General features: G+C 45.8%; 1 protein-coding gene across 2 annotated transcripts; it reads left to right on the forward strand.

The window, feature by feature from the left end:
* The first annotated feature begins 1,481 nt into the window (after positions 1–1,481).
* On the forward strand, positions 1,482–15,764 carry PGAM5 (PGAM family member 5, mitochondrial serine/threonine protein phosphatase). 2 transcript variants are annotated; one of them, XM_044440992.1, is made up of 6 exons: positions 1,482–1,777; positions 6,107–6,285; positions 7,833–7,958; positions 10,952–11,040; positions 12,182–12,315; positions 14,384–15,764. In XM_044440992.1, the coding sequence occupies exons 1-6, from the start codon at positions 1,482–1,484 to the stop codon at positions 14,529–14,531; spliced, it is 972 nt and encodes a 323-aa protein (XP_044296927.1). In that variant the 3' UTR covers positions 14,532–15,764. The 2 variants fall into 2 exon arrangements, with proteins under 2 accessions (XP_044296927.1, XP_044296928.1); XM_044440993.1 differs by having other exon boundaries at positions 12,185–12,315.
* Positions 15,765–15,860: the final 96 nt, after the last annotated feature.

The following is a 15,860-nucleotide window of genomic DNA, read 5'->3' on the forward strand; positions in this document are numbered from 1 at the left end:
GCCAACCTTGCAGTTCGAAAGCATGCAAATGCAAGTGGATGAAAAGGTACCACTCCGGTGGGCAGGTAACAGTTTTCCGTGCGCTTCGGTGTTTAGGCATGCCGGCCACTTGCGCACAGAGACTGTCTGGCTCCCTCGGCCAGGAAACGGAGATGAGCACTGCCCCCTAGAGTCAGGCATGGCTGGACTTAATGTCAAGGGGCAACCTTTACCTTTACCTATCTGCACTACAGACTTTAAGGCCACATCAAGCCATATTTTTGAGCTTTTCTGCTTCTTCCTCCTCCTTCCTTTTTAGCCTAAAAGCTTTCCTATCTTTCTGAAATGTTGGTGGTCTTTAACTAAAGCCCTTGCCCAGGATGGTTTCCAAGTTATAATAGCTTTACATTATCTTTATTTCCAGAAGCTGGGAGTGTTCATCTGCTGCAGCAAAAGCAAGCTTCTGGTGGCACCTTGAAGAGAAACCAATGTACCTTGTGCATTTTATTGCGTGGGTAAGGCAATATATACATTTAACGATATCGATCCCTCCCATGAGGCCATGCAAGTTTCGTGTCCCCTGTTTGAACTTTGCCTTTCCTTGGGTGTTGTTCTTGTTATGTCGTCTCTGACTTATGGAGACCCTATGAAGGGGAATGGCCGGCAGAAACGGCCCTCCAGGAGAGCCCTGCTCAGCTCTTGCAAATTCCAGGCTGTGCCTCCCTCTGCGGTCCATGCATCTCTTATCACTTCTTTGTCATTTCTGCTCCCAGGGAAAGCTCTGGCTTGAAACGATCCAGGACCCCCTTGCTCGCCTTCTTGTCCGTCCAGGATGCTCGCAAGACCCCTCCTCCAGCGCCCTGGTTCGAGCGCACCCATTTCCTCCCTGCTAGGAGGCGGAGGTGCCTCATTCCCCCCGGCGGGCCCTGATTCTTCGGGGATCTTCCCCGCTGCACCCGCCTGGACCTCCCAAGGGGGCTGCAGCAACCGTCTCCACTCCACCTGGTCCTCCTCTCCCGTCCATCCAAAGCGCCCGCCACCCCACCCGGTTCTTCCAGGACTCATTCCCATGCAGATCGCGATCCCCGGGGGGGGGACTCCGCCCCTCCCTCGAAATGACGCCCCGCGAGGCGCTCGGACGTGCCTTGCGCGCCTTCCGCCCGGCACCCCGCCTACCCGCCCACCCCGAGGCCGCGTTTTCCTCGCCGGGCGCGCGCGCTTTCCTCGCGAGCCGCCCTCCCGTCGCGCGGCGGGGGCGGAGCCCCTTCCCTCGGCGTCAGAGCCGCGCCGCCCTCGGATTGGGCCCGAAGAAGCTTGTCCCGCGCCGCGCGCCGTCCAAGGCGGGAGCCGGCTCGCGCGCCGGGCGACTCGGCGGGGCAGCCCTGCGAGGGGCGTGGCGCGCCGCCTACTCGTCGCCTTCCTCCTTCGGGCTCCGTCGCCTCGCCGCGCCTCGCCCCGCCCGCCCGCCCGGCCTGCCTGCCTGCCTTCCTTCCTTCCTTCCGATGGCGTTCCGGCGCGTGGCGGCCGTGGCGGCGGCGGCCGCGGCGTGCGGCTTGGCGGGCGGCTCCGTGCTCTTCTCTGCCGTGCCGCTCGGGAAGCAGCCGGCGCCGCCGCCGCCGCCCGTGGACAGGGCCGGCGGGGACGTCGCCCCGTCTCCGGCGCCCCCGCCGGGGCTGCTGCTCCTGCCCTCTCCGGCCGGCTCCGGCTCCGGCCCTGGCCCGGGGCCCGGCCCCGGCGCGGCGCCCGGCTGGCTGGAGAAGCCCAGCGGCTGCGGCTACTGGGACAGCAACTGGGACAGGTGAAGCGGGGCAGCGGCGGGCGGGCTGGCGGGGTGGCCGCTTTAGGCCAGGGCTGTGCCCTGGGCGACCGGGCCGCGCGCGCCCCCAAGCGAAGGGGCGAGCCCGTGCGTGTCTCCTTTTATCCGCGATTTATACCCCGCTGCGTCCCCTTGCAAGGGACTCTTGGCGACCTCTAGGTTTGATCCTCCCAGCGACCCTAACGTGTTATACGCTGCGAGGGGTAGGATTCAGTTTATGCGCAGGATCGTGCCCTTCGTTAAAACGTGGGTGAAACAAATCAACGAAATAGACCCGAGTTGTGCAGGGCCAGATGGAAGCGCTCTTTGGGTCAGCATCCTGTATCCCTGAGCCTGTGTAGGTTGCTTATAGGGCCAGCATGACTGGAGCCGTTGCTAGACTTCAAGCATTTCTTTAACTGACGTTTAAAGCCATTTAAGCTATTGGTTATTGCAGCATATATTGATTAGATTTCTACCCTGCCTTTTTCTTTTTTAAAGAACTCAAAGTGGCTTGCATCATTCTCCCTCTGCTGCTCACAATCTTATCCCCACAACAACAGTCCTGTGAGGTAGGTAGGGCTGAGAGTCTGACTGACTTAGAGTTACCCAGTTGGCTTCATGGTTGACCCAGATCGCCTGAGTCCCGGTCCTACACTCTTAACCAGTATGCCACACTGGCTCTCACTGGTTTTCCCTTCCATCAAAATTGACCTCTTTCTTATTTTGTGGCATTGATAACATAGTTGTTTTGTGTGGTCTTCATTAGGGACCCCTGAAAATATAAAGAGCTGCCTTGTCCTGAATGAAAGTGAATGTGTCTGTTGGAATGGGTTTTAGTTTATTAAATGTATGTAACAAACAACTCCCCAGAAAAAGTATACATTGTTTTCAGATAGTGCCTGAACTTGTTGCAGTGCCTTAAAGTTCTTTAAAAGTAAAAAGAACAACCATTAAAAAAATATTTAATTCAGGTATTGCTTTTGCTTGAATTTTGATTCTTTATAATGGGTATTAGCTTATGTTGCTGTGTTGTGCAAATTATTGCAGTCTTTAAAACAGAAGTTTCAGTCTTAGAATGGACAGTGAAAACACAGCCTTGTGCAGTCTCTAAAAGCTACTAAACTGCAAAATGTTCACTAAACATGGAAGAAAGGTTTCCATCTAGAAGTCCATCTGAGTTCATATGTGCAGTTTTTCCACTTTTAGCCCACTTACTTGCCTGCATTCATTGTTGGCTGTCCTTTCTAAGTGACTTCTTAAATACTAGCCTGGGTTACACAAGCCATACACACATTTGCTCTTCTATGTGTTGTGTTAATTTGAAGTAACTTCTTCCACTTATGACCTGTTATTCCACACTGTGAGTGAGAAAGAATGCCAAACACTGTTGGTGTCTTGAAAACTGTATTTATGTCATTTCTATACTGCTCAATAACAGAAGCACTTGTTAAAAATACCATATGCCTGAGACTAAAACTTTGTTTTACCTAAGAACTCAGGTACATTTCCCCATGCTTCTGTACTTTGGGGCATTCTTCCAGTGCATTCCAGACACTTGAACATATACCCCCCCACACACTTTCTTCCTCAAATAATGCTTGAAGCAACTTGTAGTTTTGATAAACAGGATTTACTTCATTTCGCCATTGCTCTGCTACAGCTGAGATTAGTTTATCTTCACTGTACCAAGCAGTTGCAGCCGTTTCTTGTTGTTTGGTGTGTACACAAAGGGTGTAAATATGATCACTAAAGATTAATTCACAGGAAATGAATTCGTTCTCTTAATCTCCAAGGCGATTTACGTTGGCATTGAGCCAAGATTATGGATTCAACACCCATGTCACTAACAAATAATCCCTTAACAACCCATAATGATGCGTGACTTCCTGCTTAACGCACTTTGCCAGAGAACCTTGAACCCAAGGACTGGGTTGGATGCTCCATTGCTTGCTTGTTTATTTAGTGTTATATTTAGGCTGCTGCAACCTGTGCATAGTCTTAATATCAAAACGTTCCCTCATGAACTGCACTTCAGGTCTATTAAATAGTATTTCTTAAATGTTACCAGAGTTTGTCTTGTCTCTAGTTTTGATTTGACGCTTGAGAAGTCACTGCAGTTCAAATAATGATTTTGGTAGTGGCCATAAAATTTGAATTCTGTATTCCAGAGGCAGAGTTGCTCAGAGCAAAGCACAATATACCTAAGAACACAAAAGCAATGAACATTTGTTAGCACTTCTCTCTAATTGCAGAGAATTGAGCCTTGATTCCCATTTAATTCCTTCCCAGATTAATTGCACTAAATCTGAACAAAAGTCCTCATGGATTTTAATTTCATAATGGGTTGCAGATACTGCACATCATGGGTATATACTTAAATTAAGCAATAGGATTTATTTGGCTCCTTGCAGGGAACAGGCAGGATTATGATGAATAACTACCAGGCCTGTCATTTGGTGACATAGGATCAAACTTAATACTCAGTGATCCTCCATGGCACTCCATGGCGATTTCTCAACTGTAGTGGAAAGAACACCTGCTCATACCACATTTCAAATAATAATGAGGATGTAACTTAAGGGCTAGTGTTATAGTGACTAGCGTGGTGGGCTTGAACTAGAGATATCTGGGTTCAGATTTCTGAAATACAGTGTGATCTGTGCATTATGGGAAAGCTGCTCTTCCTGGCTTGAGGAGAGAACAGTGTGGTTGAGAAACAGTGAGGAAGGAGGGCTCCTTTGCAGACAAAGGATCTGGAGGCAGGAGACAAATTCAGCAGACTGGTCACAAATTGGAAGTGATCGCGCGGTGTGCAGTAGAGGCAGAAGAATTAACTTCAGTAGTGAAGACACTGACCTAGTAAACTGGAAGGCCAGGATCTTCTGGGGTGGTTGTTTCTTCAGTTCTTTCCCCCCACCACCTAGGAAAGATGGTGTCTTCGATACAACCCTAAAACAGGTGGGATTCTCACAGGACGACAACTCCCAGTTGGGGCTTGCACATTTGGTTTTGTTTTTTAAGACTTTTTATTAAGGTTTTAAATTAATACGGAAAACATCAGTCATCACATACATCGGAACTACTGGGTCAGCCCCTTACTACATATCATTTAACGTTCTGTAATCATATTCAGATCCATTTATGATAACTTGAAAACATTTTTAGATCTAAACCAAGTCCCGTTTCTCCAGCCAATAAAAAAGAGGTTCCAATTTTGATAGAAGTCACTATCTTTTTTCTCCTTCATTGGTAAAGTCAGTCCATCCATTTCTTACAAAGTCCCGTTTTTCTTGACCAATATTAAAGGAAAGAATCTCCAAATTTGATGAAAGTCAATATCTTCTTCTTCAGTGGTAACTTCAATCTAACCATTTCTACACAATTCAAGATCTTTTCATTTTTCTAATATTAAACAAACTCCTCACTGCAATAGTTACAAATAAAATCAGATACATTTCTTGTTTACTAGTATTCCAATCCAATATCTACTAAAAAGAAAAACGAAAGAGAAGAAAAGTTCCAAGTTTAAAAAAGAACTGGGGCTTGCACATTTGTAATGGTGGCTGGCCGGCACCACAGCTCCGCAAGAATAGAATAACCCCTGATGGGGTCTTGTGTTGTGTTGTGTGAAGTGGCTCAGGGTGTAATCCAGGTAACTTTTCCTTGGCCCTCCTCCTCCTTCACCTTGGGAAATATAACATGGAAGTACAACTGGTATGTGTGGGAGTGGGCAACTTGTGGCCCTCCAGATGCTTTGGTCTGCAGCCTCAATCAGCCTTGGCCAGCATGGCCAAAATACCTGGAGGGGCATAGGTTGCCCACCCCAGGGTACTGACTAAACACTGGATGCTGCAGGCCAACATGATAGATTAAGAGAGTGATAGCACTTGAGCATATAGAAGCCTGACTCCAAAGAATACTTTATTTAATTCTTATCTCCTCCCTGTATTAAATAACAAAACACTTCTGCAATTGACGGTTCGATATTACATGGGAGCATTGCCTTTGAAAGGGGAAAAGGTAAATACGCATGCTGGCAATTCCTTACTTCTCAAGCAAGGTAACTGTGAAGCACAGCCATAGAGCAGAACCTCCACGTTGTCTTAAATAATGTTTACGTGAGCTGCCAGCTTGTTTTTCCTTCAACATTTGGAGAAGAGACATCATGGAGATGTTATCCTACCACTGAGTGAATGGGGGATCCCAGGAGAGCAATCAGGATTGCTAAAACCAAAGCTGACTTTGCTGAACAGACTCTTATTAGTGAAAATGATGGCATTCAGTTCATTACTTTGCACATTTTAGATAAACTTTGAACATTCCTTTCAGGAGAGCACCACTGGCTCTTATGAACCTGAAGAAGAAAAATCAGGAGACCGGAGAAGAAGATGTCTCATCCCGTCTAGCCCCCTACAAAGCAAAAGCTACCAGGCACATTTTCCTTATACGCCATTCCCAGTACAACACAGATGGGCGACATGATAAAGACAGAAATCTGACACAGCTGGGTATGTATGGTTGGCACTCCACTAGAAAGAGTAATAGAAACAGAAACGGAGCGAGCCAGAAGGGGTCTCCCGGGCCATCTAGTCTGACCTCCGGCACCAGCCGGCAATGGTGGGGAAGTCCTTGTTGTGGTTATAAAATTTAGTTCTATATCCCATGTGACACAAAGGGTGAATGCATTACGTATTGCTGACAAGAATCTGTATATTTATTCGATTTATTTTCTTCTTTTTTCTTACGAAGAACTAAAAGTGGCTTACATCATTCTCCTCCTGTTCTTAGTCTTATCCCCACAATAACCAGTCTGGGAGGTAGGTTGGGCTGAGAGCCAGAGTCGCCCAGTTGGCTCCATGGCTGAGCGGGGACTAGAACCCAGATCGCCCGAGTCCCAGTCCCACACTCTTAACCACGACAGCACACTGGCTTTTTACTCTGTCTTACACGTGCTGCTCATTATAGCCTGTGTGCTAACTGCAGGCACAAGTTACTAATATTGCATATGCTATAAATTAATATATACTAGCAAGTAGCTAGGGCTTTTACCACTGAAAGAAATCCTAGTTCAGTCAGACATAACTTTTAGTCAGTTAATTAAATCAGTTTTAAGTTTTAGAAGATGCATGTGTGTCTGAGAGCGTTTCGTTAGAAGAGGTGTCTCCTGAGTGCAGAGAGGATAATGGGGCAATTCTCAAAACAGCCCAGTGGGGACTGGGTGTGTTGATGGACTGAGGGCAGTACAGGGCGTGTGGGGCAGAGTTCAGTGGGGTATGCTGGAAAAGGACATCGCTGGCTGGACGTCCTTCAGAATGCAAACTTTCCCTATAGATTCCACTTGTCCTGCCTGTTAATTAAAGTTAGGTCCTCATGCTTCCTCTCAGAGGATGAGCCTTGCCCTTCTTATAGTGCATCTTATTCCACCACCCTCAGCCTTCTGAAGATCTCGTGCTTCCCTCCAAGGAAGCATTGCCATCCCTGCCCAGCATGCACTGACGTGGCTCCCAGAATAACTGTGCACTGCTATCCCCTCTTGTGCGTTGCCCTCCACAAGCTTCAGCCCACCATTCCTGTCAGCCCTAGGCAGCATAACTGATGGTGATGGGGCGTGGAAGTTGCAGGTCTGAACATCAAGACAGCCTGGAGTTGCCCACCCTTTCCTCCTGCTGTAACTGAAGTGTACTCTTTCCTTGACTATACTTTTCTGTGTTTCCTTCGGGTGGAATGTTAGATTGTAAGCTTGAGGCAGGAATTGCCTTTGTAAAACTGTGAAGAGCTGGGCAGAAATGGCATAATAAATAAAAAGAAGTCCTACAAATTCTGAGATCTTCCTTCTTATTAAGAGAATCTGCTTAGAGATGATTGTTAGTACATTCTTCAGCAAAAGAAATGTTTGTGAGCATAAACATTGGGTGAGGAAGCAATTCCCTGTTTGGAAACTCAGCACATTTCAAGCGAGGACAACACAGGTATACACAGTGAAGAAGGCCATTTTCTCTGTGTATGGAAAAGAGACCCACAGCCACATTCTCAATGTACACATTTTTTTTTTCAGGCCGTGAACAAGCGGAGTTGACAGGGAAAAGACTTGCAAGCTTGGGACTAAAATTTGATAAAATTGTGCATTCTTCTATGACCAGAGCAACTGAAACAACCAACATCATCAGCAAACATCTCCCTGGTGAGTGAATTCTATGTAATACTCTATTTAATTTATAGAATTCTTATTAGATAGGATTTCTGTGGTACATAGAAAACCTTTAAAGGAGATTTTCAAGCATGCTTATAACCTTGGGGGGCAGTGTGTTAATTCATCACAGGCAACCATCCATCCATGAATGGAAGACTTTCTTGCATTCAGACCTAATCTTCAGGGATATTAAGTGTGCTTCAGTATTTTAAAAAAATCAGCTAAAATAATACCTTATACTTGAACTGGGGAACAACTAGGTTTTCTTATCATTTTATTAATAAAACAGTGGATGGGGTGGCCATCCTCAACGTGGTGGCTCCTGTAATTTTAACCAGTCGGCTAGCTTCAGAATCCTTCTGCAGCTCCTTTCTATCATTTCCTTCTGGAGGGGAAGAGAACAGAACTAGGGCTGTGGCATCAACTGTCAAACCAAAAAAGTCTGCCATAAACAACTCTGGATATTTCTTCCTTGTGAGCCACTTTGAGATCCGATCTTTACTGAAAAGTACACCTATGTTTAGGAGAAGGAACCTTGTCAGTTGCAAATTATCTTATTTTCTCCCTCATCATGTCAGAGGCATAAGAATATTTCTTATGGAGGAATGCTCTTTCCATCACTCACGAAACCCATTCAGGAAAACTGGTCTTCAGCAGAGGTTTATCAGATCAGTCAGCTATTACTTCTGAGATAGGAGGCTTTTTAAGCCTTTGCAGTACTGTTAGATTATAAGTGTAGTAGGTAAGTGCGGCTTGCATCAGAATCCTGTTGCCCCATGCTTTCTGTTTTTTTCCTCTCCCAACAGCAGTGATGCAGTGGAGGGAGGCCTGTGGAGCAGCCCAGCTCCAGGGTTTTTTTTTTTTAATTGCTAGAGCATCAAGGGTACTTGGCCAAACCTCCTTGCTCTGAGCGAATGAGGTAGCAGATAAGCATAGAGGAAATCAGAGGAGGAGGGAAATTACTGAAAGGCTAAGCACTTCTATTATTATTATTATTATTATTATTATTATTATTATTATTATTATTATTATAACATTTCTATGCCGCCCCTTGCCGAAACCTCGGGGCGGCTTACAACATGATTACTGTTCTTCATTGGGTTATGACATCATGCCCACAATTAAATGGCAATGTTGTTTTGCAAGAGTGTTCACATTTCTAATTAAAGGCTAAGGGTTACATTTAAGCTGATTGAACTAGACCCCTTGTTAAACTGCAGTATGTTTTTCCAGCTGCATGGAACTTACTCCAGAAAAGGTGCTGCTAGTTGTTCTGCTCTTCCTTGTTACTCAGAACTTGGGATGACGATGTCCGCAATCATAAGGACAATTTGTACGGTGGTTTGATGATGCTGGTTTGTTGAAGCGATTTATAATAGTAAAAATACTTGCCATACCTGCCTGTATCTTACAGAGGAGGGCTGGGTATGAGGACTCCTTCTCTGGACCTCCTCTGCCTTGTTGATAGTTTGCTTGGAATACAGGTTCCAAATGCAGGACTTCTAAACCTTGTATTTGTACACCTGCCACTAACAAATGTTGCCAGGCAATTAACAATGGATACATTAAGAAGCGATGCAAGGTAAACTTAAACCAAAATAAAACCCATCAGCATAAAATCAGTAGAGCAGGAATCATTAGCACAGTATCCTAAAGGTAACAATTAATGAAGATTTTAGACTTGAGAGTCTTGGAAATATAAAAGTGTCTCCAGGTGCTGAAAAGATCTCAATGGAACTGGACTCCACACAACGTATTGCTGTAATCTAAACCCAGAGCCTGTAGAAACGTAGCAAGGCTGGTTAGAGTTGCAAGCTTTGTTTTCCTCTGCTAGATAAATAAAATGTTCAGCAACAGAACCCAAGAGATTTCAACACTGTTTAGGAATGTGTTGGTCAAATAGTCCATACTGGGCTTTTTGCTTACCTTATCCCAGTGCTAGAGATGACACACATACCTTGTACCAGATGGAGGGTGCATGCTAGCGCAAACTGCCCTGATCCCATGCTATTTTCCTTTGTTTGTACCAGTTCAGTCGAGTTTGCAGTGGCAATCAAGCTCACAATCGGTTGAAGCCACATCTTAAGTGCCGCATTAAATGATCCCTGAACCTATACATATAGTTCCCTCTGTAGCAAGGAGATAAACAAGGAGTATCTGTCAGAAAGGCCTTCTTAGCTGATGTTTTGCAATTCTGCTGAACTCCAAACCTTGGAAAAGGGAGACAGCCTTGTCTTGAATAGCGATCACAATGAGGTTACGATAATGAATTGGAAGATTAGGAATTCTGTTCGGCTAGGCTTGTGGGCTTTCAGGAATAAATAGCAGCTGGTGGTTGAAGAGCAGGACTGAGAGGAAGGAGGGCAAATACCATACTGTTACCCAAGAAGTTATTTTAACAAAGATTTAAGAGTTCCAGGGAGCAGGGAAGGTGTCAGAAGCCTGTGGGGGAGAAAAAGGGAAAAGGAATAACAGGCTGCAAAGAAGAGAGAGGAGACCAGCATGGCTATTATCCAGTACAGTGTAGGTCAGAAGGACCTGGGTTGGAGGAAGAGTGAGAGCCAATTTTAAGGAGTCAAGGAGAGAAGCTGTACAAGAGATAGGAGGAGTTTTTCCCCCTAGGATGGGGAAGATCTCTCAACTTTGGAAGAGGGAGGGAGGGAGAAGAGATGAGTGGAGATTAGGATGTAGAACTTGGGATAGAAAGTGAGTCAATTCGTGGCTTGCAAGGTGAGAGAGAGCACTTAGAAGTGAGTTGGAAGCTGGTGAAGTAGGAACAGATTAAAGCTACCAAAATCTAGGGGTGGTTGGACTGTGACTTGAAGAGCGGCTGCTGTAACTGGAGACAAAATCCGAGGAGTGACCATCAGGATCCCGATAAAACGGATAGATGCTGAGGCCTGTGAAAGGAATCTTCATGGAGTGATGTAGGAATGTTTGTATGTTGTTGGGCTTTGAAATACATGTGTCTCTCCCTCCACCAGGGGTCAAGAAACAGAGCACTGATTTGCTGTGTGAGGGAGCGCCAATTGAACCAAATCCTCCTAGCGCTCACTGGAAACCAGAAGCTGTGGTAATAACCTTGTACAGGCCATTTCCTGAATATTACAGTCACCGTGTTTACTTAAAGCTATTTAGACCAGTTCTTTGGGGGGGGGGGGGGGCAGTGCATGCATGCACAGACATACCAAGCCACCCAGCATATATTCATATTAGTTACTCCACCTCTCCTCATGCTCTCCTTGGCAGTGTAGTAGCTTTTTCATCATGCTGTTGGCATATAAAGCTTAACAGTTACCCTTCTGTTTATGAAAATGAAGTAATGTACAGTAAAATCTTCCTGATTTATTCATTTCATTTCCGTACCAAAGCGCTCTGGGCAGCTTGCAAATAGCTTGACCTAAGGCAAAAAACAAAAACCAGCAACTGTGAAATGTCAAGGGAAAACAGGCTCATAATGATGAATAAATGCCATGTTGAATAAGAACATCTTCAGCCAACGACAAAAAAGAATTGGCACCAACTCTATTCCCTAGAATTCTGAAGGAGCCACAACAGGAACGGTGCTCTAATAGTTCAGAGAACTCAGAGCAAAGCTTTGCTTAATCATCTCTTGTAGCTGTCCCCAGCTTTGTGCCTTCTGGACACGTTTGAACTGCTATACCCAAAATTCCTAGTCAGTGGCCCTGCTGGATGGGATTTCTGGGAGTTGTGCTCCAAATGCCTCTCAAGGTCACCAGCTTGGGGAAAGCTGATCTAGTGGAAGAGAAATCTTCGAAGTCTTTGTGGTGTTATTGATTACAGTTTTCAGGTAACTGAAGCACTTCAGCCAGCCGGGTGGGGAAACTTGCTAAAAGGTTGGCTTTTTCCTTAGGCTAGATTTTTGCTTAGGCTTTGGAGCTATGTAAACAGACAGGACCCAGGCTGTTAAAAGTAAGACTCTATCTTGAAATGGGCCTAGAAAGTATAATTTCTGTGCAGTTGAGACTTGTCCGTAGGTGCATCTTTTTGTTCTCTAATAGCTGATGCTTTTGAAGACCCTCGTATAGAATGCATGGCAGCCATCCAAACAGGACGTTACGAATGTATGAATGGCGTGCTCTAATTCTTGATGAGAAAGGAGCCTTTTCTGCAGCTGCCTGATTATGATGTGAAGACGAAAAGCTTGGGTGGACTTGTAATATTTATGTCAATAACAAATTATCCGCTTCCAGCAGTATTATGAAGATGGGGCTCGTATCGAAGCTGCCTTCCGAAACTATATTCATAGGGCTGATGTGAAGCAAGAAGAAGATAGCTATGAAATCTTTGTTTGCCATGCCAATGTTATTCGCTACATAGTTTGCAGGTAAGCATGGCACTGGGGACCCCTCTGGCGGGGGCCGGGGGGGGGGATTGCCAGAAGCGTGGCGCTTTACTTGGGCTAGCGCATTGCGTTGTCCTTTACGCTGAGGGGCCTTGGCAGTTCTGAGGTATTTGAGGAGGACTCATGCCCATTAGAATGAGCTGTACACAGACTACGGTTTTTGGATTAAGTTGAAGCTTTGCTGTAATCCCTGCTTTTGAGTAAGGGACTTCAGTTCTAGATGTATTGTTTACAAATAGAGAGAGAAGTGGAGGAGAGAGCGGGGTGGGGGGTAGTTTATTGCAATACTTGGAAGACTTCACACGTCTTTTGCCAGTATTTCTAAGTTATTGCTGAGCTAGTTGCCAGTGCCGTAAAACTGAAAACTGGGCAGCAGATTTGTTCCTTTCTAGCTCATGAACTGGCTTTCACTTGAACTGGCATCCTCACATGCACTAGCCTAGCCATGCTTTCTATGTTTCCAGTAAAGTGGGTTTTCGGTTAGGTGCAGGCGTCTGCTTGTATTCATATAAACATGAGTGGACAATCCCCCTCCTTAAGACCTTGCTGCTCAGGGAGGCAAGGTTTCAAACAGGGGTGGTGTGGGCAGTGGGGCAGGGCTTGCATTGTGTGTCCCCCCCCCCCTTTCTCTGGCCCATATGAACACCTTCAAAGCCATGCAGTCTTAACATGTCTGTCCTGGAAGCTCAAACGGCAACAAAGGGAATGGTGTCATTCTAGCAACGTATGCATGCAAGCTTAAAGGGTTCAGAAGTTCCACTGTGTTTTCATATGAAAGTAGTTTACAGTGAAGCTTAAAAATTCCTGTGGGCCAAGCATGCAAACCAGTCATTAAAGTGATAGAATATTGGCAGTACAGTCAAGTGTCTATGGGATTGCAGCCTAGTTTGTTTAGATAGTTGCATTAAGAGGGGAGCATAGGCTGGGACATCTGGTGGCAGTCACTAACACGGGCCACACGTCACAATCCTTCTGAGCTGCACCGCTTCTGTCCCGAGTCAAACGCACCCATCTGTCTCTGTTAGTAGCGAGCAAGGAACATATTGCAGTAATCCCATCGGGGGGTTATGATTGCGTGAATAACTGTTGCAAGACTATGTCTGTCCAAATAGGAGGGAGTCATAATCAGTGTTCCAGCCTAAGCTGATAAAAGGTTATCCAAGCCACTCTGTCTGAGGGCGTCCCTAAACTGCAAACTCTACAAATTCTCATTCTTTGGGGCGGGGGGGGGGGGGGGGGGGGGGGGGGGTGGATGGGTAGCGTCCCTTCCAGACAAGGTAGAATTCCACACAGCTGGGCTGATGAGCCGTCTGTTTATCTGGCTTGGGTCTTTTTGGAGGGACTGTAGCTCTGAGGCAGAGTTCCTGGTCTCTCCATTTAGCCCTAGCAGAGGACCTCACCTGAAACCCTGCAAAGCCTTGGGACTTTCTCTGTTCCAGAGACATCCTGCATTTTGGGGGTTTTTAAACACATATTTAGACACAGCCTATTGGCTGCTGGTCTGCTTTATTAGCCAGCTTGGCAACATCTGTATTTTCCCTTTAAAAACCTTTAAAAAACAAAACGGAAATGTGTGTTAGTCTTACACCATGTATTATTAAATGGGTGTGTAAATGGGAGCGTAGGAGCTGTGGACCCCACTATGCACGTACGTGCAATTGGCATTGTGCGAAAATGAAATCATATTGCATTATATTGAGCTAGTAATAGGCATAATATACCAGTGGACACTTCCCCATGGCACTTTTGAATTGAAAAGACTATAGAAACCTCTTACCTGGAAATATATGTTAAATCTCTTGATTGGAGCTGAAACGTCTGTTAATAATTACTCTACTTGCAGTTTTTAAACTCTAGAGAGATGGAAGCCCTTGAGATTCTACTGCAGAGTAACACACGCCTAGGAAGAGATTCCAGTCTAGCTTTCACCCACCTCTGATATGCGTATTGCAATTGATACGCAAAGAAGTGTGATGGTGAGTGAACCGAATTTGTACCATTTGGCCCCAAATACTGAAGCGACTGCTTTCTCTCTCTCTCTCTCTTGCAGAGCGTTGCAGTTTCCTCCCGAAGGCTGGCTGAGGATCACCCTCAACAATGGCAGCATCACCCTCTTGGTGATCCGTCCCAGTGGCAGGGTGGCGCTTCGAATGCTTGGCGACACGGGATTCATGCCTCCCGAGAAAATCACGCACTGAGCGAGCCTTTCCGAAGCTGCTCAGTAGACTCTCTGCACCGGTGCAGCTCGGGTAGGATATTGTGTATTCAGCAAATGCCTACTTTCCCCACAGCCCTGCTTCGTCTCTGTGTAAAGAGGACTGTTTAGCTTAGGGAGACTGCAGCTGTCCCGGTCGGGGCCACTGCCACGTTCCACCAAGCACTGCTGCCGCAGACCCTGCTCAGGTGGCAGCTGTGCTGGGCTTTCCTGGGTTTCCCCTGTCGCAACTGAGTGGAGACCATGCAGCAGTACTTAATGGAATGAAGAACCTAAAGTGAGAATCCCCTATGAAGCTTAAGGGTTTCTGAGCAGAGAAAAGAAAGCACTGTGAGCTTATGAAGGCATTTTTTTTTTGGTCAATAATCAAGATACTCATTTTGGTGCCTAACTGAATGCTGCAGTTGGATGAAAAGTAATAGTTTCAACAGCTGCTTGATGGCTGAGCTTCAGAGGGAGCTGTTGCCTTCTGATGCATGTCATATGGCAGGTCTACATATAGCAAAGGATGGGAAGTGAAAAGTGAGAATGAGAGATAGGTAGCATTGAAGACAGAACATCTTACGGAGGTGCATCTAAGGTGAAGAGACCCTCCCTTAAAAGAAACAGAACTACTGTTGCTCTTCTTTCCTTCAGTCCTGTCCATGTATTTGGTCTCTTCTACAAGTGATGTTTTGTCACTAACTTTATAAGCAGTCTTTTTCAGTAGTACAAAAAAGTAGTTCAGTAGTACAGCAAAGTAGACCCTTCTATCGCTTCTGTTATGAGCAGTTTTTACAGCTGACTCTTTGTCACTTGTCGCCACTTCTGTTGGGGCAAAGGCCATCTAGGGACACTCAGGTGCTAAATGAAATCAACTTAAAAGTGAGCCCTGTCCTTCCCATCCCTGAGCATAGCCTGTGCTATATCTTCAGCATCCTGGTTTGTAAGACGTCACACACCAAAATGTTCTTGGAATCAAATCCTTGGCAGGTAGCTACAACTTCAGAGCAGATGCAGTGCATCCTATGAAACTCTATGACCAACCATTGTATGGTTGGAAGCAAGTGGTCCAGAAAGAGTGAGCATAGCATGGAGACGGTATTTGTTAAAAGGGTAGTGCTCTGTGTTTTTAGCAGTGCAGGGAATTAAATTATTAAGTGTCTCTGGAAAAAAAAAATAAAGTTTTATGGCCTTTCACACGAGATGTCATTGAAATTACTCTATTGAATATGCATTTAGCATCCATACAGTGTTTTTGTTTGGTTGCTGCAGGTATAAACTTGCCCATTCTTTGGGTGTGAAATTCAGCAGAGCCGGCAGAGTAGCATGG

This window comes from Varanus komodoensis, unplaced genomic scaffold (assembly GCF_004798865.1).
Source record: "Varanus komodoensis strain SLA01 unplaced genomic scaffold, ASM479886v1 scaffold38, whole genome shotgun sequence".
NCBI classification, from domain to species: Eukaryota; Metazoa; Chordata; class Lepidosauria; order Squamata; family Varanidae; genus Varanus; species Varanus komodoensis.

What these genes read in the sequence shown, in the direction of transcription:
- PGAM5 (XM_044440992.1), top strand. Translation starts at nt 1,482, where the DNA reads ATGGCGTTCCGGCGCGTGGCGGCCGTGGCGGCGGCGGCCGCGGCGTGC. An exon ending in CAGAAATCTGACACAGCTGG is followed by an intron (nt 6,286 to 7,832) that starts GTATGTATGGTT and finishes TTTTTTTTTCAG; the next exon opens with GCCGTGAACAAGCGGAGTTG. An exon ending in CATCAGCAAACATCTCCCTG is followed by an intron (nt 7,959 to 10,951) that starts GTGAGTGAATTC and finishes TCCCTCCACCAG; the next exon opens with GGGTCAAGAAACAGAGCACT.